General features: G+C 40.1%; 1 protein-coding gene across 1 annotated transcript in view; it reads left to right on the top strand.

Moving 5' to 3' along the window:
* Nucleotides 1-27,058, top strand: part of PARD3B (par-3 family cell polarity regulator beta) — a 587,816-nt gene that overhangs the window by 255,855 nt on the left and 304,903 nt on the right. Inside the window, exon 16 of the mRNA XM_087706906.1 lies at nucleotides 11,344-11,388. Within this exon, the coding sequence (XP_087563032.1) occupies nucleotides 11,344-11,388 (45 nt within the window). The remainder of the gene's footprint in view (nucleotides 1-11,343; nucleotides 11,389-27,058) is intronic.

The raw sequence follows: 27,058 nt of genomic DNA, 5'->3' as shown, positions 1-27,058 counted from the left end.
AAGTTCTGCCATGAACATCAACATCTAACAGCCTCCTATGGATGTGCTGTGGGGTCATGTAGAGAGGGCTGAAAGCCCTATGAAGCGATATATAAGTCTAACTGCTATGTAGAGGGAAAGGAAGATTCCTCTTTAAATGAGGAACAGCGTGCAGGATTTGAAGTAGTGAAATATTCTGAAGGAACCCAGCGAGCTGCTTCAATTTGGCCCAACTGAAAAGCTCCACACACTACAAAGGAAATGGGGTAACACGAGAGCATGGTGAAAATGTTTCATATGAGCAAATGTTAAGGAAATGTCAAAGAAATACCACAGGGCTTATTCTGGTTACAGGCCACTTCATAGAATTACTGGTCTTAAACATGTTTTTTTTAAAAAAAGATTACCTTTCAATGGAAAATGAGATTCTCTTTATTGTACGTAGTAATCATGAGATGAAATGATAGTGTAGCAACTTGTGGTTTTGGAGACTTGCTATCCCCACCACACACACTCCCTCCCCGCCCACTCTCTTTAATCCGATGCATGATTTTGCTGGCAACATGAATCTTACACTTGGTCAAATTTCATCCACTATCTGTTTGAAAGAACACCATCCCAAATTATAAAGTTATATTGGCAAGCAGTAAGAAATGATGCCAAACCTACATTTGCAGAGATGAATATATTCTAAAGCAGTCTTACTTCATTTTAACAGGTGTAGTTCCGTAGAAATCTGATGAATGGAAATATTATAGAAATGTTTCCTGAAAAGGCACTACTGTTTTAAAAAAATATGTTTTTCAAGCTTTTAATGCTTAAAAGGTTTTACTGCCACTCTGCTCATTTAACTGTTCTTTCTGGTTTTCTATAATCTTTGATGTTTATGTTGTAAACCATCTTGAAAATGATGAAAGTACAAAAATGTAATGAATATAAAGACCCAGTTCTCAGATATTAGACCTTTTTTTTAAAAAAGTCAAGAGTCCTGACCCTGAACAAATTGATTTAAAAGACATTCAACATTCAACTGGGAATAAGTCCTTCTGTCTTGGTAGATTTATTTCTGAGTGGAAATGCAGAGGTTTGCATCAATAGTGATTATAGCTTGCATTTCATATATTGTGAGTGATCCATAGAATCCCTTTCATCTTAAAATTACTAGAATTTTTGTTGCATTTTTGGTTTCTGCATAACTACTAAACTGCTCATTTTGAGAATTGCATACTGTAGAAATGGGAATTCATGTCTTTCACTGAGAACATGGCTTCCATTTTTTTCCTGAACTGATTCTCCTCACCTGATTCAACCTAGGTTAAACAACTTCTTGGATCAATACATATCAGAGAAATATTAGTTGCATTTCTCTCTCCGAGAATTACCCAACTCCATGAAAGTATCTTTGTTTTATTAAATCTCTCTTGTCTTTGAATATTTGGCAAATACTTAATTCTCATCATATGGAATCATCACGTAGGATGGAATTCTTAAGGAATCAATATTTAATAATTCTAGGCCCATTTTAATTAAAAGCAAGACACTATTTCTAATCTATTCTCTACTTGATTCGATTGGAGTCAGTTTAATTCTGGTGCCTAGACTGAATTTTATCTTGCTAACCTAGTATATTTTAGAGTTTACATATTACCATAGTTTTATAAGTTTTTGTATAGCCAAAGAAAGAGTTATGAATCATCACATGTATTTATTTATTTTATTAAAAGTTACATACTTTTGTATAGAGATGTATTTAGTTGCCTGATCTTCCTCAGAAATTTAGAGAGAGAGAGACTCACGGCCTTGTTACCTGGAGGCTTGACTACTGTAACACGCTCTACATGGGGCTGCCCCTGAAAAGTGTTTGGAGACTACAACTAGTCCAGAATGCAGCCGCGCGAGCGATATTGGGTGTACCAAGGTACACTCACATCACACCTATCCTCTGTGAGCTGCACTGGCTTCCCATTGGTCTCCGGGCGCAATTCAAGGTGCTGGTTATCACCTTTAAAGCCCTACATGGCCTAGGACCCGGATATCTGCGAGACCGTCTTCTGCCACATACTTCCCAATGACCGATAAGATCGCACAGGGAGGGCCTTCTCCGGGTGCCGTCAGCCAGACAATGTCGGTTGGCAACTACCCAGGGGAGGGCCTTCTCTGTAGCCACTCCGACCCTCTGGAATAAACTGCCCCCAGAGATCGGGACCCTCCCCACTCTCATGGCCTTCCGTAAGGCTCTTAAGACCTAGCTATTCCGGCAGGCCCCGGGCTGTTGAACTCACGATTGAGGTCCAGCCCCGATCAGACTGGGTGTATGTTGTGGTCTTTTTAATCTATGCTTTTGTGCTTTTAACCTCTTTTTTTAAATGTATTGTTGTAAGCCGCCTGGAGTCCTTCGGGATTGGGTGGCCTATAAATTTATTAAACATCAAACATCGTTAATTTGTGACACATGACAAATAGCAATAGCAGTAGACTTATATACCGCTTCATAGGCCTTTCAGGCCTCTCTAAGCGGTTTACAGAGAGTCAGCATATTGCCCCCAACAATCTGGGTCCTCATTTTACCCACCTCGGAAGGATGGAAGGCTGAGTCAACCCTGAGCCGGTGAGATTTGAACCGCTGACCTGCTGATCTAGCAGTAGCCTGCAGTGCTGCATTTAACCACTGCGCCACCTTGGCTCTAAATTGATTCCAAAGGGAATCAACTGGATTCTACTCTAGAGAATTCAAAGTCATAGAGGAGCAAACTATTCTAGCTCTATTTTTTCCCACCAAGCATTTTGATTTTTGCCTATTTCTCTCTCTCTTATACATACAACTTTAAGCAAGCTTAATCGTAATTGGTCTACTAGCCTTTGTCATTTCCTTTAGGTATATAGAGATATTCCTCTTGTTTTGCCTGCAATCCCAGGGGCAAATACATTTGAATCTGCTGTGAGAAGGAATTCTTGTCAAACACATGGGGGTTGTTAGAGATGAAGATGTTGATGAGGCTAGGGAACATATTTACTGCTTTCTGGAAAGAGGGACAATGGCAATCGATGCTGGAATCCTATTTTGAGTAAATTGTTTAAGAAAACGACTCGAAAACACAGTATTTCTTTATAACCTGCATCGTATTTAAATTATAAGCCATGGATCTAATAATAGGGCAACTTAAAATATAAATATCTTCAATGTAATGCAAAATAGGGCACAGTAGTGCTGAAATATTTTGGCTAATGTTCATAAAATATTAAAATCACAGAGTTTAAAGTATTCAGTGCTCAATCTCAGTAAAGCGTCCTCAAATTATGGTACATCAAGCTTTGTTTTAAGATGCACACCATTTACCTTGTTAGATTGCATCATTCTTTTCCTTAACATTCAGATTGTATTCCATTTTTCATTTTGGGTTGATAAGGAATTTCTCTATGGCATCCTTCTAACCTCAGATAAAGATCCATTCTATTCTATTGCTTCTCAGCTGTATCTTCTCTCAAATATATAAATATAAACATACCCAGTTTCCATCATTTCTTCCCATAGGACAGGGCTGTCAAACGCCCGGCCCATGGGCCAGATGAGTCATGCGCTGGACACGCCCACACCTATTTTATGAGCCAAGGTGGTGCAGGGGTTAAAGGCAGCACTGCAGGCTACTTCAGCTGACTGCAGTTCTGCAGTTCGGGTGTTCAAATCTCACCGGCTCAGGGTTGACTCAGCCTTCCATCCTTCCGAGGTGGGTGAAATGAGGACCCAGACTGTGGGGGCGATATGCTGACTCTGTAAAACCGCTTAGAGAGGGCTGAAAGCCCCATGAAGCAGTATATAAGTCTAACTGCTATTGCTATTGCTATTTTAGTGAAGGGGGGAAAGTCCCGATATATCATGTGATGCCGCAATGGCGGCATGAGTTGTGACACCCCTACCATAGGACTTATTTCTGAACCCATCTTTCTTCAGGTTTTTTCTCAACCTTTCCTGAAATATGTGACCTGGTATGGACACAAATGGGGTAGGATATAGAAAAAAAGTACAGCTTATAACGATTTGTCATCTGAGCAAAAATGGCATTTGCCTTTTTAGAAGCAAGGACCTCTTGCTTGTTGATTTTCATCTTGAGATTAGCTGTAATTCCAGATAGCAAATGTACTGTTTTGGGGAATACGCTATATCTGCATTTGATTCCTTTTTCCAAAGTGAAAGCTTTTGCATTTGTCTCTCTCAATTTCCATCATATTATTTTCAGCCCATTTGTCTAATGTATCACAATCACTTAATTTTATTTCTGTCTCCCAGGGTATTAACTACTAATTTTGTGTCATCTGAAAATTTGATAAGCATTCCCTCCACCTCTTTATTCAAGTCATTAATAAAAATGTTGAAGAGGAGAAATCTGGACTTTGTGGCACCCCATTCAGTGGCTCTCTTTCGTTTGATGAAAAAATGTTGATGGCCATTATTTGAATACAGTTTTCAAACCAACTGTAATATTGTCATGTCAATCCACCATTTAACTGTCTGTCAGATATAACGTCCTAGGGATGTGATGGTGAACCTATGACACAGGTGTCTCAAGTGACACGCAGAGCCCTCTCTGTGAGCATTCAAGCCATCGTCCCAGCTCAGCTCCACCCCACTGTCCTCCCACCAGTCAGCTGCCTTTTGGGTATCTGCCGTGCATGCATGGGTGGGGTGGAGCGCATGAGAGGGTTGTGCTCACATGCACAGGGGGATGGGGAGGTTGCACACGCATTGCATTATGGGTGTGTGTCAGGGGTGGGTTTCTCGCCCCGTTCCAGCCGGTTCGGTTGGAACGGGGCCGGCGGCACGCATGCGTACTAGCGTCTGCGCGACGCTCCAGCTGCTCCTGGAGGATCGCGCAGGTGCTGTATGCGTCCTGCACATGCGTGGAAGCGCAGAACTCGTCAAAACCGGGTAAGGACCACAGGTGGGCGGGCACACCCTTCGCTGTTCCTGGAAGTTACTTACTTCCGGGTTCGCCGACCAACCGGTTCACAGGGACCGCCGCGAACCGGTTGAAACCCACCCCTGGTGTGTGTGCATGCTCTCACTCACACACGTGCACATTTTCGGTACGCAGCAATGAAAGGTTAGCCATCATGGGTATTGTGTCAAATGCTTTGCTAAAATCAAAACAGTTCTACAGCATTTCTCCATTTTAGTAAGGAAATGAAATTTAGTCTGGCAACATATATTCTTGGCAAATATTTACTGACTTCTGGTAATTCATGTATTGTTTTAAAGTGCTGAAGGATTAGCCTCTTTATGGTTTCAGTGTCATATGGTCTAGTCTCTAGCTCATGGATCTTCCTTCCCCCCCTCCAACTTGTGAATAAAAGCAATGATCCTCCACCTCCAATTATCTGAAATTTCAGTTAAGACAAACGTAAACTTTGGCAAGACTATTAGAAATTTCTTTCAGATGCAGTTCATATGGCTTTGGGGACTTGTACTTATTCAAGTTCAGCATGTACTTCCAGATCACATTTTAATCAAACATCCTGCTGTTCAAAATTAAATGTGTTAGTGTAACACATTAAAACAATACTAAACAGTAACAGGAGTTGAATAATCCCATGTTTATTTTATTGTTTGCTCTATATCCTTTTGCTGTGTTCATTCTTGCATGCACTTCATCATTAGAACAAAATATGGCTACGATCAAAGATCACTGGAATCAAAGCACGCCAAAAGAGCCAAGGTGGCGCAGTGGGTAGAGTGCAGTACTGCAGGCCACTTCAGCTGACTGTTATCTGCAGTTCAGCGGTTCTAATCTCACCGGCTCAAGGTTGACTCAGCCTTCCATCCTTCCGAGGTGGGTAAAATGAGGACCCAGACTGTGGGGGCGATATGCTGACTCTGTAAACCGCTTAGAGAGGGCTGAAAGTCCTATGAAGCGGTATATAAGTCTAACTGCTATTGCTATTGCTAATCTATCTAAAATAAAAGGTGTATAAAAGAATGCTACATGCAATAACTTGAGTTATTGAGTGTTGAGTGTTGGCCAACCACCAAATGCATTGAGAGCTCTGTACATGCCATGGAGATGTGCATGATTCATTGGTTGTTGGGCATTTCTCTTCTTGTTCATGTCAGCAATGACTCAGTATGGCAGCAAATGGACTTTGCACCAATATTTGAGAAGATGTGGGTGAGACATCCAAAAGTGATATGGTCATGTCCTAAAAGCAGCACCCTACACCCTATTGCCTGCATCCGTGACCCGACAAATGCGCGCATGACAAAAGCGCGCCGACGAAACCGCGGCAAGAAAACCGCAATGTCATAAACGCGCCCACAACAACACGCCGACAAAACCGTGCCCACAAAAGCGCGATTTCAGTTAAGGTAAGGTTTAGGGTTAAGTTTAGGGTTAGGTTTAGGGTTAGGTTTAGAACTCGCGGTTATTACTTGTTCGTTGAAGGCGCGCTTTTGGCGGCGCACTGTTGTCGGCGCGCTTCTGCGCTCATTCATCGGCACGCTTTAGAACTCGTGGTTTTCTCTCCGCGGTTTCGTCAGCGCGCTTTTGTCGAGTGCGCATTTGTCGGTGAACCCCTGCATCACCTTCCGCTTTAACACAATGGCAAGCGTCTGCATGAAAGGCCGAAACAAAGATGGCAAAACACAATAAATGCAGCCCAGTTGGACTCAGATGCTGCATTTGACCGTACAAGGTGGTGTTTGTCGATCCCAAGGGATCATATTCACTCTTGAATATAGACTGTATATAGAATAAGAGCCCCCCGTTTGCTCTTTGTAGCATCCTTCTCCAACCTCTGTTCACTCTTCAGTTAGAGTTCCTGCCTACAACTGTTTTAAGCTGAAAGGAAGTAGTTTTTGCTTAGATATGAGAAATGTTTCCTAATGATAAGAGCTGTTAAACAATAGATCAGAGTAACCTGAAATGTGGTAGAAGCTCCTTCACGGGAGGTCTTTAAGCAGAGGCTCAACGGATGTCTATTCTCCAGGGATGCTGAGATAGCCTATTCTGTGCTGGACAGAGTATTTCCAAGGTTGCTTCCATTCTGTGATTCTCTGATATGGACAGTATTTTTCTGGTAACTTTTCTATAATAGAATGCTAATCATTATGACCTGGAAACTGAGTGGAAGTGATAATGGCTATTACGGATTCCATTAGAATGTGGATTATTAATGTTTTGTGGTATTTCATTGTGAGGGGATTGATCTGCTTCATTTAAGGTTCAAGGTTCAAGGTTCATTTTATTTTTATGCCGCCCTATTCCCGGGGGGACTCACAAACCCAAGGAGGGGAAGGGAAACACAAGAACCACAACAAAAAGTACAGGGAATTTAAAACAACCAACAGCCACACGATTCGAGAGGGGAAGGGAACTCATAGACCCCAGGCCTGCCGACACAGCCAGGTTTTAATGGCTTTTCGGAAGGCCTGGAGAGATGTGAGGGTCCGAATCTCTGCTCGTTCCAAACGGCCGGAGCCACCACAGAGAAGGCCCTCCCCCGGGTAGTAGCCAGATGACATTGACATTTATGACATGACATTTAATGTATGAGAAAGACACGCAGCAACAAAAGTGTACAGGAAGTGTACAGGAAGTGTACATATTCTAGCTTTCATTAGCTGTGTGTTACTTACAGATGAAAAGCAGAGGTGTTATTAAGGAAAAAGAAAGTTCGTATTGTCCTGATAATAACAATACTGTGTGAGGAAGTGAGATAGTCCAGGCAAAATATAGTGTTATGAATTATAACATTGTGAAGACTTGTCTACATTTTGATTTTGCTGTATGTCCCTGGAATAAAGAATTTTATCCCAACTCTTTATTACCTGTTTCAGAATAGATTTCTGCCAACAGCTGGTGTATTATTTTAGATGGTTTGGAAAAAAGATTTGCAGGTACTTAGATCCAAAGACATTTAACTGTATTCAGGAGATTTGACAAAGAAAGAGAGAAAAAAAAATTTCAGTCATACATATAGCATTCAGATAACCTTGTTCTGTACTTTAAAAAGAATATAATAGCTATTCAAGTGACTACAGACTAAGTAATTCCTTGAGTGCTATTGTGAAGAGAGGGGAAGGGAAGAAGTATGCAATACAGTAAATAGTAGTTTGTTGTGGCCCAGCAGGAGCCGTTGGAGCTGCCACCAGACTCTGACAGCGAGGGGCCCTATGAGTCGGCTCTGGAGGATGTGGAGGACCCTGGACAGGGTTCCAACTCCGAGCAGGGCGCAGAGAGGCTGGTTGGCCATCAGGAGGCGCCTGAGCCTTGGACCAGTGGGGAGGAGACAAGGGAGTGTGATCCTGATGTCATGCATTGGAGCAGTGGGGAGGAGCCAAAGGAGAGCAGCTACGCAGTTACCAAAGATAATTGGACCCAGGTGATTGTAATTTAAGCTCCTCTCAAGATAGTATTTAAAGGGAGACTGGGAGGAGCCTGGTTTTGCAGGATTCAACGTCATTCCTAACGCTGGAGAAGCTGTTATCTGTCGAAGCCTGAGTTGCTGCCAAGGTTCTTATCTGTTTGTTATGCTTGGCTTTCAGCCACCGAGGTTTTGGTTTCTTGCTAATAAAGTGCTGTGAAATTCCAGTTAAGCTTGTCTCGGCATTCGTTACTGGACGGAGGAGAGGGTCAGAACAGTAGTTGCTATTCATCCTGCATAGTTACACAGAATGCATGCAAGATCAAGATTCCTTTCAAGTTCAGCTTCTAGGCAGTGGTTTGTTCTAATGATGATTCATTTAACCAGGCTATCGAATCATAGGTTAACATGTTCGTAACATCATGCTCTGATGTTCATAAGAGCAGTTGAAACAAACAGTTCACCAATTTCATCTATCAAACTTAGCTTGAAATAATAGGAACTTTTGGTCTTCTTGCACGTAAAAAATTTATCTGTCAATTTTATTGTGGTCCATTTTTGAAAGATAAAATAACATTAGCATTCCATGAAAGAGTTTCCGTTAAAAACAAAACAGCCAAAATGTTTGCAAAACGATGCATTTGAGCCTTGATTTGACATGTTCTCTGTACTATCCAACATCCTTAGATGTGGAAACACTGCAATGCAGAAATAAGAGCAACTGAAGTAATGTTATTGGCACAATCATTGACTTAAAATTAATTGATGGCACCGTATCTATATTATGCAGAAAGGGCTGTGTAAGGGTAATATCCATCTGAAAAGCTAGCAACTGATTTTTCCCCTGACTAAAATACATTTAGATCAGGGAAAGTAATTTATTTAGATCCTTAAAAGCATCGAAGTTTTGGGGGGGTTGTGGAAACATGACCTTAGTTGATTAATTTGCTCTCTTGTGAAGTGTTTTTGGTACGCTTTATACAGATAGAAAATATTTTGAATTTTACTGAGATACTTGGGAAGGGAGTGGATAGATTTTCCATTGTCCAGATCTATTATATTAGAGCTCATATAAACTTACTTTTCGAATCTTTCACTGCAAATAGAACAAACTATAAAAGAGAGAGAGAAAAGGAGGGAGCAACGCAGGGCAAAGCCACCTTGAAAGTAATGAATGTATCTTTCTTTGCCAAATTTTTTCATAGTCAAAGCGTTTTGCTGGTGGCATATTATTGGAGATTGACTAACCATGCAAATATAGATTTACACCAATCTCTGCTCATAGTTTCACTTGAATATTAACTACTTCCATGTTAATGGCATCAAAACTGCTTGGAGACAGTGGGTTTTCCCTGTGGAATTGCTCTAGAATTTCTTGCCAATGGAAGCTTTCCTCCAAATGTGAATAGAAAACATATGTGTATATAGGAGAAGGGGCATTCCATTTTGACTGGATCCACAGGAGGTATCAAGGAATTTTCAACAAAAATCAGGAATAAGATTAAGAAAAACTTAATGCCCAATTTGGCAAAAAGGGATATTGGCAAAAACATGAATCATTTCTGTGTGTATGACATTTAAGATTGAAATATACTATATACTTCAATCCCGGGGCCCAATACCATTTAGAACAGGGGTAGTCAACCTTTTTATACCTACCACCCACTTTTGTATCTCTGTTAGTAGTAAAATTTTCTAACTGCCCACTGGTTCCACAGTAACGGTGATTTATAAAGTAGGGAAGTAACTTTACTTTATAAAATTTATAAAGCACAGTTACAGCAAACCCCTACCGCCCACCATGAAAGCTGAAATGCCCACTAGTGGGCGGTAGGGACCAGATTGACTACCACTGATTTAGAACTACACTGTATGAGCAGTTGGCGACTGTACAGACATGGGCAACTCTACTTGTATGATTGGCAGGCACTCACGCTTACACCCACATGCAAAGCTCTATTTGTGTGAGTGGTGGGCACTGGAACTCACATGGAACCATCCCCTCTCCCCCCCCCCCCGCTCAGATCCACAAAACTGGAAAGGTTGGGAACCTGTTCTGACCCCCTCCTCCATCCAGTAACGAATGCTGAGACAAGCTTAACTGGAATGTACTTTAATAGCAAGAAACCAAAACCTCGGTGGCTGAAAGCCAAGCGTAACAAACAGATAAGGACCTTGGCAGCAACTCAGACGAGCCTTGGCAACAATCCAGCCTACCAAGCTAGTTACAAAAGTTCTCCAACTTTTAGTCAATGTGTTGACTTCTGCAAGAGAGGCATGTGCACAAGCAGTCTTTTTATAGTCTGGAGAGGAGCCTAATTACCACCATCTGAGTGCAATTATCTCCTGTGCTTGCACAACTGTTCCTGACGCCTATTAGCTCTTCGGTGCAGGGCATCCAGGAACAACTCACTGCTGGCGTCCGGCTCACTCTCCCTTGTCTCTTCCCCACTGGTCCAAGGCTCAGGTGGCTCCTGGTGGCCAACCAGCCTCTCTGCACCCTGTTCAGAGTCGGAACCCTGTCCAGGGTCCCCCACATCCTCCAGAGCCGACTCATAGGGCCCCTTGCTGTCAAAGTCTGGTGGCAGCTCCAACGGCTCCTGCTGGGCCACAACAGGAACCACAGTATTATATCACAAGTACACAATTTTATCATGCTTCCATTTTTGTGTATTGGCGTTACTTCTGTACAGAAATCCAACATGAAATTGGCTGGAAAAATAAACAGTATGATTGAAATATCATCTTTGCTCAAAAAGTACTTGAAAAATCCATGCCTATTTTTAAACTTTAATTTAATTAGAGTTTTAAATTTGTTGCTATTTTATATGTATGGATGAATTAGATGCCAAAAATAAATAAAAAAATAAATAAAACCTTTGCAAAAACAAGTGCATCTGCTTTGGAATATAGTCTAGGGTGTTACTGATGGTGTATGGTTTTTTTTTTTTTTTCATTTAGGGCTAAATCTTGATTTTTATGCACTTTCTTTTCCTCCCCTTTCTCTAGTGGCAGATGAAAGTAAAGTTGCCTTATTGACTGCTCAGAAACTAGGTAAGAATTCCCCCCCTCTTAGTTTTACCATATTTTGCAATTAAACTATTATATAAAATATATAAAATAGAGAGTCAGTTAAATCCTATTCGGAATGAATCTCCAATCTGTAATGGAAAACTAAGCTTTTTGTTCTGTTTCTAGGATATTGACTGAAAATTGAATAATTTGCAAAAGCAACACTAGTATGGCTTTTTAGTTACAAACAATTATGTGTACCAAGTAAACAGTTAAAACTTTAAAAAGTCATTTAAAGGAGGCATGGGAGGAAAAAAAATCATGGTGATAATGGTAGGGAGTTTCATTAGGAGCTCGTTGTTGTTTTTGTGTGTGTGTTATTTTTAGTGTATTGTGTTAATGTTTTCATTGGTCAATATGAGTCAGCTGATTGGTATAGTTCATTCCAGCTTTGTAGACTAGTTTTTCCTGGATTTCCAAACTCATCTTTATCTTGACAGATTAAAGCCCAATTCTTTGCTTCAGAAACTCAGTTCCAAGCATAGATCAGTTCCTAAATAAAACATTGGGTATCCTTACTTTGCAGCAGCTATCACGCAATGGATTTCCATCTGACCTGAAAAAATAGATTTTTTAAAAATAAAAGATTCTTTTAAATATTTTTTTTTAAAAAAATTGTGATGGTTATGTGTTGTTTCAAGTTCTAGACTGAAAGAATACGATTAGAATTTTGTCACCCAAAGCTTCAATTCAACCATATTTTAAAATGGAATTCTGAATCACAATAAATACTGCTTTGGTCTAGGGGAAAGCATTTGAAAGCCTTATATAACAAGGTCCTGTTCTGCCTTAGCTCTTGTAGCATAGGTTTAGGGTTAGATTTAGGGTTAGTGTTACATTTAGGGTTAGGTTTAGGGTTAGGATTAGCATTATGTTTAGGGTTAGGGTTAGTGTTAGGGTTAGGTTTAGGTTCACAGCACGCTACTGTCGCCGTACTGTTGTCGGTGTGATTCAGTGCTCATTCATCGGCGCAGTTTAGAACTCACGTTTTGTCACCGCGATTTAGTCGGGCGTGGTTTTGTCGGTCGCCCTTTTGTCGGTGAACCGAAAACTGTTTAGATTTCCTTCTCTAGAACTCCAAATCGTTCTCTCTCAGAGAACAGTAGAATGAAAGTTGCTTACTTCATTTATCCCAAAATCCTGTGTTTCTCCGAAAATAAGACCCGGTCTTATATATTTTTTCCCTTCAAAAGAGACAACAGGTGTAATTTTCAAGGTATGTCTTCCACTGTCTCACATCGCCATGATGGCTTTGACAGCCCTGCCCAGCAGGAGCCCGTGTGGCTGCTGATGGCCCTCTTCTTTTGCAGCTGATTGCCACCGTTCATGCGCAGTGCCTCCAGCCTCTGTTTTGCTGTCAGAGGCCTTCAGGAAAGGCCTCTGCAGCCAAAAAACTGGGTCTGGATTGAACGCATAGCGCCTCCTGGCCTCATTTCGCTGTCAGAGGTGTTCAGGAAAAGCCTCTGCACAAAGAAATGAGCTTTGATGGTGCCTCTGGTGGCAAAACTGAGGCCAGGGGGCGCTGTGCACGACAAACTGGAGCTCTTTTATCAGCTGGAGAAGCCTTTCCTGAACGCCTCTGATGGTGAAACAGAGGCTGGGAGTAATGTGTGCAAGTGGCGCCTAGTGGCTGCAGAATAAATATGCCAACAAGGTGAGCAAGTATCAAGATGTGCAAGGCCTAGCTGAAAGTGTCTGAAGGTAAGCAGTTCCACACCTCATCCCCACCTAGCTTGTACCTGTGCGCCTTACCCCACCATATGCAACCAGGGGCCTTGGAGTGGGCGGGATATTAACTAGGGCTTATTTTGGGGGAGATGGCTTATAGCGGTTAGCAATAGCAGTTAGACTTATATACCGCTTCATAGGGCTTTCAGCCCTCTCTAAGCGGTTTACAGAGTCAGCATATCGCCCCCACAGTCTGGGTCCTCATTTCACCCACTTCAGAAGGATGGAAGGCTGAGTCAACCTTGAGCCGGTGAGATTTGAACCACCGAACTGCAGATAGCAGTCAGCTGAAGTGGCCTGTAGTACTGCACCCTAATCACTGTGCCACCTCGGCTCTTCTCCTTATATTGGGTGCATGTGTAAAAACCAAGCTAGGACTTATTTTGGGGGAAACACGGTATTACAAATGTGAAAATTATCTATTGAATTCTAACTGATAACATGGCCTAGGTTGTTGAATTCTAATTTTCATCCCTATCACAGTAATCCTTTTATGGAGAAACATTCCCGTAAACAGAATATCTTATATCTCCGGGTTGAGGGGGGCGGGAGGAAATCACATATAAGTAGAAACTAAATTCAGTGTATTCTAGCGCAAGTTTAGAAAACTATTTAATTTCTCTTGGAGTAAAAAGCTTTAGATTATTAAAACCACAGTGAAAATCTCATAGATAAATATTTTAATGCCTTTTCTATTTAGCTTAGAAAACCATAGCCTTCTTTTAAAGGAAAGCAGCCATTTTGAACAAACTTTGTTCTATGTTTTGCGAAATTAAAAAATGAAGGCTACATTGTCTGCTTTAATAATCACGGTGATAATATATTGTGTATAATAAAGCTTTATTTAAACAAAGTAACTTCACTGCATCACTGACATTTTTAGTGAGATACTTTTAGTCAATCCTTTTGGCATACAGCAATTTTCATTTCTACGGTAGAAGAATGTAATCTTTTTTTAATTTCTCCTACCCTGTAGTTCTTCCCTTCGGCGTACAAAAGGTTATTTTTTTCTATTTTGAAACTGAAGAGTCTCACCTGGTCTTGCCTTTCATCCTCCTCTCTGAAACCACTACTAAATCTCAGGCTGAAAACCTTTCCAAAAAGTGACTCATCAGCTGGAAATTGTGCCCTGCTACTCAGGAGGCGGTTTGCAAACATAGCAACTGCATTTTGTTTGCCAAAAAATAAATGGGAGCCCTTCCTGTCAATCCATGTTGGAATGAGGCCCACTGCAGTCATAATCATTGGCAAGGAATTGTTTTCAAACCAAACAAGATCTCATTTCCAATTTCCATACCTGGTGTATGGCTGAGGCCCTGGGTTTATTTTACACCATTACAGGCAAACCTCAACCAGAGTCCAGCTGTGGTCTTTATAGGCATATGATATTTGATTTGATTTGATTTGAATTAATAAATTTATAGGCCGCCCAATCCCAAAGGACTCCGGGCGGCTTACACAAAATAAAATTTTAAAAATGAAAAGTTAAAAGAACGGAGGAAAAAAGATTAAAAAAACCACATCATGCACCCAGTCTAATCGGGGCTGGACCTCGATCAAGAGGTCAACAGCCCCAGGCCTGCTGGAATAGCCAGGTTTTGATAGCCTTTCGGAAGGCCATGAGAGTGGGTAGGTTTCGGATCTCTGGGGGTAGTTCATTCCATAGGGTTGGAGCGGCTACAGAGAAGGCCCTCCCCCAGGGAGCCGCCAGCCGACATTGTCTGGCTGATGGCACCCGGAGAAGGCCCATCCTGTGCGATCTTATCGGCCGTTGGGAGGTATGCAGCAAAAGACGGTCTCGCAGATATCCAGGTCCTAGGCCATGTAGGGCTTTAAAGGTAATGACCAGCACCTTGAATCGCGCTTGGAGACCAATAGGGAGCCAGTGCAGCTCGCGGAGGATAGGTGTAATGTGGTTGTATCTTGGTACACCCAGTATCGCTCGCGCAGCTGCATTCTGGACTAATTGTAGTCTCCGAACACTTTTCAGGGGCAGCCCCAGATGGATGTATAGGCAAGATGGATAAAGAAACAAGCAGACAGAAATGGAAAATGGTGTTGTTCCTATCTCCTCCCTCTTACTTTACACTACTCCACTGCTGTCTCAGTTTTGCCATGTCATCATCCTAGGTTATAAGCAAAAGGCTAGCTCTTCTTTTTCCCAAGTTCTAATTTAGCACTGTTTTTAACACAACACTCAAGGAAAAAACAAAAACGCCACAAAGATTCTGAATTCTGAACTAGCTATTGCTAAAAGAAAAGGAATGGTGGTCGAAACTGGTGTTGCTGGTTTCTTGGCTTGGCCAAGATTTGACTTAAAGCTAAAAAAAATAAATAACTTCCACATCTTTTAAAGGTTGCATACAACCAGAAATAGATCCTTAGTAAAGCCGAAAGTTATTTTTTTTAAAGTTATAAAGTTACCCACTGCCTAATTAACTCGAGAGCAGCTGAGAAACGGGGAGACAACTGGAGTGGGTTTGCCAGAATGACCCTATTTCCCATTTCTCTCTGTACAAAAAGTCTGAGGAACTCCCAGCTACTAGATGTCAATTAAGAGGGGAAATGGAGCTGGTGTGTCAGCCGATCTGGTCCAGAGGATCTATAGCTTTGCAGAGTGAGATGCACGGCATATAAATTTTATAAATCTGCTCCACTATTGTAGCCTGATAGAATGTCAGGGGAACAGCTTAATCTCGACCACCAAGTGGTTGTAAAAACACAATAAAAATAAATGACAGGGTGGACAAAGGTATTTATATTTCCCATCAGCATCCATTCCCAGTCTTTTACACTTTCAGACAAAACATCCCATGGGACGCAGCTACACCAGGGTTCCTGTGTAATCTCAGAAACACTCAAACTCTTTGCTTCTCACAGCTTTTCTGCTGTGTGTGTTTCAATAAGCCGGGTTTCGAATCAGATTTGGCAACAAAAATGCCTATCTTAATTTAACTTGCCATAAATATACAGCTGTTGTGGTGGTTATAATAGCATAGTTTGGAAGGATTTATGTACAAGCTATTGTTTGTATTGGAAAAATGCTGCCCTTTTCCTCCCATTTATGCAAACTCACAAATGGGATTCCATTAGCCTCTAGCTGTTTGCTTTATTTTCATTTTTCATATGTTTCTTTCTTATTATTTAATGCATGGAAGCAGTCTTAATATATATTGACTGTCTGCTAAAGTCTCTGCTGACACAGCTTTTCAAAATGATGCAGTGGTGGAGAAAAGCTGATGAGTTCTTTACGATCTTTGACGTATTAATTAACAAAATGGACTAAAAGGAAGAAACCTTTCCCATTTTCTGTTTTAATTTTCTAAAACACATGTAGATTGAGACTTCAAATGAAGAGCTGCAACAAAGGACTAATATATGTTGGGAAGTTGTGCATTCTAGTAGATTAATACATTGATCTCTGCTGGTTTGGAGATCACATCAGGCTAGTTTTGTGTTTTTTTTCCAAAAAGTCTCTCCTCCTTTTGTAAAGTCATAAAGCTGTGTAGATATCTGCTTATGAAACTATCCTGGAATCAATGCAACATTAATAATTGAATTTTTGAGGTTCTCAAGTTGAAAAAAACTCATAATATACTATTTGCTATGTTCCTTTCACAGTGATTATCACCTGTATTATACACTGCCTCTACTACAAGGCTCACACTTTTTTTCTTTTTTTTCTTTTCCTTTTCTTTTCCCCTTTCTTTTCTCTTTTCTTTTAATTTTAGTGTAAAATACATATTGAATAGATTAATGAATAGCAGAAATACACCGAAGTGAGGAGTAGAGGGAAAGAAGAGGGAGGAGTTAAGAGGGAGTGAGAGGGGAATGTAAGGAGGGTGAGATGGAGGGAAGGGGAGAAAGGAATGTTTGAGGGGGAGGGGAAGTAGAAGAGGGGAATGTTGGAGGGGAGAAAGGAAAGTTGGAGGGGGAGAAGAAAGGGTGTATGGAGGATCGAAGTGTTATGTTGGTTTTCCATGGTGGAATAGAAGACAAGTTGTGTTTATTGCTTTTTTAATTGCACAGTATATAAGTGATTGTATAAAAAGGAAAATGAAAATGAAATAAAACAGTTTAAACCAAAAAAGGCTCACAAGTGACTCATAAACATAACAGCTGCTTCTGTGTATCCCAGTAACTGGTTTCAGTGGCATATTGCTGTGATATTATTGCCTTTGTGAGCTGGGCAGCATAGAAGTCCAATACCAATATACCGAGAGCAGAATATAGCCTTATCTTTGTAAATTTTTCTGACCCCTGTTTTAAAGCTAAGAGTTGCATTGCCATTACTTGTTGGCTACAAATATCATGACCCAACTTCAAGAGATTCAAGATTTAATAAATTTATATGCCGCCCAATCCCGAAGGACTCCGGGCGGCTTACATAAAACAATTCCAAAAGATTTAAAATAGAGAAAGAACAAATTAAAAAGACACATCATGCACTCAATCTTAGTGGGGTTGGACCAGAGGTGGGTTCCTACCAGTTCGCACCAGTTCGGTAGAACCGGTTCGTCAAATCTACCGAACCGGTTAGAAGAGGTTCCACCAGTGGACCCGGAAAGCAGGCCACACCTACAGAAGAGCTTCCAAAATTTTTTGAAACCCACCACTGGCAAAGATCTTGTAACTTGACAGCTTTAAGACTTGCATGCTTCAATGCCAGAGTTTCTGAATAGCTACTTGGACCGACCTAAGTACTAATTCATAATTTCATTCAGGTCACATAGGCGGCAAGCCACTCCCATTCAGTCACATGGGTGGCAAGCCACTCCCACAAAGGAGGCCACACCCACAGAGTAGGTTCCAACAATTTTTGAAACCCACCACTGGGTTGGACCCTCATTCATGAGGTCAACAGCCCCAGGCCTGCCAGAACAGCCAGGTCTTAGTAGACTTAGTAGACTTAGTAGACTTTCGGAAGGCCGAGAGAGTGGGGAAGGTCCGGATCTCTGGGGGTAGATCGTTCCATAGGGCCGGGGCAGCTACAGAGAAGGCCCTCCCCCGGGGAGCCGCCAGACGACATTGTCTAGTCGACGGCACCCGGAGAAGGCCCATCCTGTGAGATCTTATCGGACGCTGGGAGGTATGTGGCAGAACTTGTGTTACATGAAGATTTTGTTTGTTGTGTTGTGTTGAGTTTAACTTGAAACTATTTTGACTCAGTCTTGTTGGATGAGTCTATGTATTATAGAAGGGGAAAAAAAACATGTCATTCCATAGCTGCAAATGTTATAAGCTTCTGCTCTATTTATATATTTAGTATTTCTTTTTTTCAGCATGAAACATTCCCAAATCCTAGAATTTTCCTAGAGGTCAGCTTCTCCTTCTTAGTAATAATTATGTCCCTCCCCCCATTTTTAATTCTTTTTTTTTTCAGCTCTCCAGTATCTTCTCTAAAAAGAAATGATGAAAATATTCCAATGTGAAGGAGTTAAAATTTTATAATCTTATATTTTTCCTAATTGCCTCAACGGTGCATTTACATTTCTAAAATAGTTAAATAGTTCTTGAAAAGACTGGGAAAATTAAAAAAAAAGAAAATCCAACCCTCACTATCCAATGCTGGCTGAGAACAACAGCCCATTTTTTCAACTATTGAACTTTCTGAAATATATTCCAAAAGGAACCTACATATAATGTACTACAGTAGTTTAAATTCCCTCCTTGTCATTTTCTAAATATAAATATATTTATTTTTTTTAAATTTATTTGCCTAAATATCTCTTTAAAAGGATGCCCTTTATGCTTGCCATTCATTTAGCAACTTCATTATTCACATTAATTAATAACTCAGTTGGGGGCCATCAAATCAATCCTAACTCTTAATAAAGTATTTTATTCCTTTCTATAGTGTTTTTAATGTTCATTTGACTTTTTTATTTTTAACAATAAATAAAACAACAATATAAAAGCACTCATTTTTATTACGATTTATTTTTAAATTATTGTTTCATTCATTCTTGTGCACGGCCCAAAATCACTTCTTTTAATGCAATGTAGATGTGATTAATAAATAAATAAAAAATGTTTGGACAAATATCCACCATCTCAATCTGACCTTATAGTTCTTGCTTATATTTAGATAACTTTATTAGTTTTTTTCTCCAGGCAGCTTCATCAACGTCACCATCTATTTTTCTCCGTAGCTTTTCTAAAGAGATTTAGTAATCCCTTTTATTTATTTTTATCTGCTTTATCCATCGTCTTTTATTTCCCTCAATCTTGCCAAGTGTAGGTTTGTTTAAATTGATCCTCCTTGCCTTCCGTTATATTTTCAGTAGCCATTTCTAAATCCATAATTTCAAATTATCTGTCTTCTTCCTTGCCCTTTTTCCTCAGTATCTCGTTTTCATAGCTTTTAATATCTTACCAAGGATTGAATAAAGGAAGTTTGGAAGTAGGATGGACATTGTTTTTATTGTTCTGATCTTCGCTATCTCAGAAGTAGCCTTATCACTTATCACCTTGTCTAACTTTGTCATTTCCTTACTCTCTGATATTAATTTCTTTATATCTCTGGCACACTGCCCATTAAGCCTAACACAAGAAAACTATTTACTTTTTGCTGTGACTCTCTCTACATGTTGGCTGATTTTAGCTTTGTCTTTGTAATATTTAACATTAACTCACATTTTTCACTTTTCATTTTTATTATCCTAATTAGCTTTTCTGAGTCTTCCTTACTTTAAACTAGTAAAGTTGTGTTTCCTGCAAACACAGATAGCTCATGTTTTGATTTCAGCTGTTGACTCCTAAAATCCTTACAGATAGAGAGACAATATGCATCGCTATCTTACGCCTTTTCTTATTCTGAACTACTCTGTTTTGTCAAATTCATTTTATATAATACTTCTTGATCACTGTAAAAGGTTTTTCAGAACAGTCAGATGTTCTGGCATACTTAACAGTTTTAACAGATTTCATTTTCTGCCATAATCTCAGAATCAAAAGCTTTGCTGTATTCAACTCCTTAAATTGTCATGATCTCTTCCTTATCCATCTTACATTAGCTATCTAACTTCATTTTCCTTTGCCTTTTCTAAAATCTGTTTATTCATTTGACATTCCTTCCTCCATGTACGGCCATATTCTTATTTGTAAGAACTTAAAGATTTGTGAGAAAATCTAGTACTTTGTTGATTTACCTATCTTGGTATACAAAGATATTTTCAATCTTTAGTTCACACATCTTTTTCCATATTAGTTGATGATAGGACAGTTGATGCTTAAACTGCCTCTTCTCCCCATTGTATTATCTATTGTCAGTATTAGACATATCCTACTTTTTAGTAGAATTGACTAATGAATAACTTTTGCCTTTACAAATGTTTCCATCATCCTATAATCCCATTTGTAATAGAATTCAGAGTAATCTTTCTATCTCCCTTTCATTAGAGATGAAAGTATTAGATCTCTTCCATGATTATATAGTGTGAAGTTGTTTTTAATTGCTTTGTTTATTTCGACTCTGCATGGGTTTGCTGTTATCTGCTCACTCGTTATGATTAGGAGCAGCATACAAGCTGAAGCAAACAAGGAAAATGAACAAATTACTGTTGAATAACTTAGCTATAAATCATCCTGTGGTTCCCCCCCCCCAACTTTTTAAAAAAATGTTCTTCATCTGTTTGTTCTTTCATACTTGACATTGAATCTCTCTCCTCAGGCACTTCATTGTCCTTTCTACTACTCCAAACTTTCGTTATCTTTTTTTAGCCACCATGATAGCTTGTTCTGAAAGTCACTTGCTCTCATCCCTGTCCTCTCCATCTAGAAAACTGACCAGCCTTTGGTAGTCTCCAGAATTTGCACCTAGAAATATATTGACTGGTTGGATTATGCATGTCCATCATACATAATGTCCATTATGTCCATATCATTTATAAGACTCTGGATGTCTTACAAACAATGAGAACAAATTAGAAAAACTAACAATGTATAAACAAAAAATAATAGTAAAGCATATTTAAAACAATCATTAAAATTCATAGTTTGGGTAATCACTTCTAACAATAGCATAAATAGCTCACTGGCCAAACCAAACCCCCTGCGTATTTTATTTGGGTATTTGAGTTTCCAGTTTGTTCTAATTTATAATTGCTGGTTAAAATATGATTCAATATTTTAAATGCGTATTCTGCAATCATTATTGTTTGTCACTAAATTTATTTGGCAGCTAAATCTGCCATATTGTTAACTAGACTAGGAAATCTAACTTCTTGATAATTTCCCAACTTTCTTCTTGATTTGGTAGGAAGGGTAGCTTTTTTTGTGCGCTTCCTCAATACAGCTTTTTTTTTCTTCCCTCTTTTTTCCCAAAAAATTATATAGTTGAAGATACTCCAGTAGTATCCTCTGTGCCCATAAACTGCAGTAACTCACTGAGAAAATTCTCCTTCTCTTTTCCACCTTTATTCCATAGACATCAGGTAGCAAGAACAATTCCTGTATTGTTTTCTATAGTTGCTGACTACACCAACAAATGCGCCCACAACAGCGCGCCGACAAAAGCGCGCCTTCAACAAACAATGTGAAAACAATGTAGTAACCCTAACCCTAATTCTAACCCTAAACCTAACCCTGAACCTAACCCTAACCCTAACCCTTACCTTAACCCTAATCGTGCTTTTGTGGACGCGATTTTGTCGGTGCGCTGTTGTGGGCACAATTTCGACATCGCTCTTTTCTTGCCGGGCTTTTGTCGGCGCGCTTTTGTCGTGCGCGCATTTCTCGGGTCACGGCTGACTACAACAGTCTATACGGAGCATGTTGAAGCAGTCACACCAGAGGTGCTTTTCACGCTCTTGAGTTGTAATAAGTAATATTGGCTGGCAATGATACATGATTTTGCTATCAACAGCAGCAATTTGTGATAATGAAATAATGGCTGGCTGGCTGGCAATTTCAACTATCAGCAGCAAAATAATAGCGTGGGTACTATAGTAAATTATTATTAAGCTTTTTTTTTTAATATATTTTTTATTATGTTTTCATTCTATACAATCACATATTCACTGTGCTTAATCAGGGCATATAACATTGAATAATAAACACGGCCCTCACTTATATAGAAAATGCCCTCTACAATACAAACCCAGTATACCACCTTGGCCCGCCATACACCCTCTTTCAACCCCCTCCAACTTTCATTCTTCCTTCTCACACACCCCTCTACGCCTACTTCCCCTCCCCTTCTTTCTAACCCTAACCCTATCACTCCCTCTCCATTCCCTCCCTCCCTCCCTTCTCCTCCTCCTCTCTCTCACCCTCTCCACCCTCCTTCTTCTTTCACTCGACTCTTTCCTTCAGTATCTATTACCTTCCAGTATATTCGGTTTGTTCTATTTTCGCACTAACATTGAAAAGCCACAGTATACAAATACAATCATGGAATTTAACACAAAACACAAGCTTTGTTGCAGTGTCAGTTAGATTTTTAGACCGGATTTGGTATTTTTATCCACCTATCAAGTCCCTCCCAAGGACCCGAGATAAGCAAATGTTCTTGTTTGATGATATTGAAGGAATCATCGCAGGATGTAAGCTGTTCCACATAAAGCTGCCTGTTGCAATTGACTGTGTTTTTTTGTCAATGACAATGGTATTCAATTGATGCTCCAGATGTTTCGGGATTGCACCCAAGGCGTCTATTCCTGTTGGTACTTTCTTTGTTTTCTTATTCCACAGTTGTTCGGTTTCTTATTTCCAGATTTTTGTATTTTGTGATTTTCTCCACTTTTTTTCTCTTCCATTTTTGTCAATGCCAATTGCTATTCTGTGTCTCCCATTTTTTCTCTCCTGTTTTCACCATCCACTGTCCAGATTTCTTTGTCTTTCTCATCAACAATTACTAAGTCTTGTACTTGTACTTGTACTTGACGCCTCTTCACCCATCGTGGGTATAGGCGACTTCCATGGAAATTTGACGCCTACGGCGATCCATGGAAGCTGTTTCGGCTGGATATACCCAAGGGGACGCCAGTCCCAAGGGTCATATTACTAAGTCTGGGGGGTTATGTGTCAGCTGCTTTGTCTTTTGGGGGGTGACTGTTGTAATTTTGGACAGGTCTTCATTTTCTATCATTTTGTCTAGTTTGTTTCTTGCTTGCAGGCAGATGGCATTTGTTGCAGATATTCTGATATACCATTATTGCTATTTTTTTAATGCTTTCGTTTGTAGTAAGTCTGTGTGAACTTCTTACAGCAGCTAACCATGTGGGTCCACTGTTTCTTCAGTTTAGCAGTAGCAATAGCAGTTAGACTTATATACCGCTTCATAGGGCTTTCAGCCCCCTCTAAGCGGTTTACAGAGTCAGCATATTGCCCCCAACAACAATCCGGGTCCTCATTTTACCCACCTCGGAAGGATGGAAGGCTGAGTCAACCCTGAGCCGGAGAGATTTGAACAGCCGAACTGCTGAACTGCAGTCAGCTGAAGTAGCCTGCAGTGCTGCATTTAACCACTGTGCCACCTAAGTTTCCTTGCAGAGATGTCATTTGCTATCTCTTGCTGTCTTCTCAATTCTGGTTTTATACGCATTGTTCTTAATGCTTAATCTTGTGCATCCAAAGTTAGCCCTTCTGTCTCTTCCATCAACTTTCCTGCTGTTAGCTACTGGCAGATTTATTGTTATCTGTTTTGCATGCTATTTTATTTAATGTACTGGCCATATAATATTTCCTTGCCTTCTCTTTTTTCTATTCCTCATTTGGTTTTTCTTATAGGCCAGTTTGGTCTCTCCAGTACTCAGTACCTGCTCCAATGCATCTTCTTCACTGTCCTTCAGCTATTCTTCCAGTGTCCTTTTTTCTTCTTCAGTTATCTGGTGTACTTGCAACATTCCATGCCTACCTATTTTTCTTGGTAAGTAGAGACTGTCGGTGAAACATAAACTGCTTCAACTCCTCCCCTTGGAATGGTGCTATAGAGCAGTGGTCTCCAACTTTGGCAACTTTAAGACTTGTGGACTTCAACTCCCAGAGTTCCTCAGCCAGCTTTGGGCTCAAGTTGTTCGTTTGATTTGCTAGGTTCATAAGCTTGAGCTCAACTCCAAGGCTAAAAAGAGCCGAGGTGGCACAGTGGTTAGGGTGCAGTACTGAAGAGGTCACTTCAGCTGACTGTTATCTGCAGTTCAGCAGTTCTAATCTCACTGGCTCAAGGTTGACTCAGCCTTCCATCCTTCCGAGGTGGGTGAAATGAGGACCCAGACTGTGGGGGCGATATGCTGACTCTGTAAACCGCTTAGAGAGGGCTGAAAGCCCTATGAAGCGGTATATAAGTCTAACTGCTATTGCTATTGCTAACTCACCACCTTGCTTCATGGTTCTGTTATAATCTACTCACCTACTCCACTATTCTTTGTTTCCGTGATTATTTGCTCTCTCTTTCTAAAAGTATTTCCTTATCTCTGTTGCCTAGAGCAGTGTTTCTCAACCTTAGCAACTTTAAGGTGAGTGTACATCAACTTCAGCACAGCTGAGAGTTGAAGTCTACCCATCTTACAATTGTTAAGGCTGAGAAACAATGACGTAGAGGAATCCATGTGTCCTAGACATATTAAACTTATCCCTTGCCTATGAAATGCCCGTTAGGTTGAGAGCATTATCCCCTACATTGAACTGGTTTTCTGCGTACCTACACATATATGTGTAGGTACGCAGAAAACCAGTTCAATGTAGAGGATAATGCTCTCAACCTAATGGGCATTTCATAGGCAAGGGATAAGTTTAATATGTCTAGGACACATAGATTCCTCTACATTATTGTTTCTCAGCCTTAACAATTGTAATTTATATTTCATCTGACATATACAGAAAACTAAGAATATGATGAACGCAACACAGAAATGTTCTGGTAGGGAAAGATGGTTATGCATGATATGACTATGTAATTGCCTACTACAATTTTCAAATCTGTATCAAATAATAAGTAGCAACTGTCCGCAGATGTTATTTGATTTAATCACATCTACACCCTGTAATAACTGTTTTTGTTTTAATTTGTATAACATTGTATGATGTATGATCTAGTGCTACAGAACTGTAGTTTTAAATACTAGTAAAGACCAGATTGCTAACACCTTGGTTGGAGTGAATATGTATTTCTGCTCATGATGACCTAGTTAATCCTCATCTTGCTAAAGTTGTGGAAATGTCATATAAATATTCTCAGTGAACTCAAAATCAGCATATCCATGAATTATCCAAGGAACATGATGCAACCTTTTCTGTCATCTATTGCGAGAAATATAGTATACCAACAGATTTCATAGTTTAGGAAATGTGTCTCTGTGTGTTAGGTAAAAACAAGGCAAAATGCCCCTTAAGTTTTGAAAAGCATATATGGTGTCTACGGGTGGAAAATTGTGTCATATGAAACAAATGTTTCCACCTGGTGATACTGATAGACTATACCTGCCCCGAAAATCAGGTGGCAGAGGATTATTACAAGTGAAGCAAACAGTTGAAGAAGAAAAACATGCACTGGCTGATTATTTAAAAGAAAGTCAAGAACATCTATTAATCGAAGTAAAGAACAAAAATCTATTGAAGGTCCAACAGACGAAACAAGAATACAGAAAAGATGTGATAAAATCAAGAATGGAGATTTGGCAGAACAAAGCATCGCATGGCCAATTTCTGGAAAAAAATAAAAGATAAAATGGACAGTGAAAAAACTTGGTTATGGTTAACAGCAGGTACATTAAAGAAAGAAACAGAGTCACTAATCCTGGCTGCGCAAGAACAAGCTATCCGCACAAATGCCATTAAGGCCAAAATCGAAAAATCATCTGATGATGCCAAATGCAGACTTTGCAAAGAAGCTGATGAAACTGTTGATCACATACGCAGCTGCTGTAAAAAAAATCGCGCAGACTGATTATAAATTGCGGCACAATTCAGTAGCACCAATGATCCACTGGAATTTGTGCAAAAAATTATAATATTAGAACAGCAACAAACTGGTGGGACCATCAGCCTGAAAAAGTCACCGAAAATCAGAGGGTCAAGTTTCGCAGATGATCAGAGCTTAATAAAGAAAAGATATTTTATTTATTTCTAGTCTGATCTTCTGGTTCAGAAAGACCTTATTGTGAGTGGATGGGTTTTAAAAAATCTTACTCATTCCTTCCAAAAGACAATATTAGAGAAAAAGAAAACATGAAGAACCTGATGATTTTAAAGCCCAGCAGAAAAGTTGTATAGTGCTTTGACAAGGTTCCACCACAAATGCGCGAACGACAAAAGTGCGCCTGACTAAACCGTGGTGACAAAACCGTGCGACGAATGAGCGACGAATGAGCCCGGAAGCGCGCCGACAACAGTGCGCCGACAGAAGCACGCTAACCCTAAACCTAACCCTAAACCTAACCCTAAACCTAACCCTAAACCTAACCCTAAACCTAAACCTAACCCTAAATCTTACCTTAAATTAAATCGCGCTTCTATCGGCGCACTGTTGTCGACGCGGTTTTGACATCGTGGTTTTAGCGCTGCGGTTTTGTCGGCGCGCTTATGACGTCCGCGCTTTTGTCGGGTCACGCTCTGACAAAGGGTACTTACTTTAGAACCTGTTTACCTAAAAGCAAAGTGAAAATCTGGAAAGTTTTTCTTTTAATAGTTCTGGGTCCCTTTGCAATGATTTCTGGCATCAGGCTTCTCCATATCCTTGTTGAGAAGTCAACAGATGTACAGGAGGTTAAACCCATTGTTCCATAGAGACCTGAAGACTAAGCGGTTATCACTGACAAATGTTACGAGTTGCTCCATGCCTCTAAAGAAACCTATAATCATTGATGAGTTCCTAATTTCCCTTAATCCTTTCCATCCAAATGCTAAGCTTTCCTGCTCCTGAAGCACTTCCGGAAGGGGCTTTGCTGAAACCTCTGATGCCTTGGATTTAATGAAGCTGGAATTA

This window comes from Thamnophis sirtalis, unplaced genomic scaffold (assembly GCF_051295495.1).
Source record: "Thamnophis sirtalis isolate CommonGarterSnake01/CBP01778 unplaced genomic scaffold, rThaSir2_p1.2 scaffold_1, whole genome shotgun sequence".
Lineage (NCBI taxonomy): Eukaryota > Metazoa > Chordata > Lepidosauria > Squamata > Natricidae > Thamnophis > Thamnophis sirtalis.
This window is presented reverse-complemented; position numbering and strand designations above follow the sequence as displayed.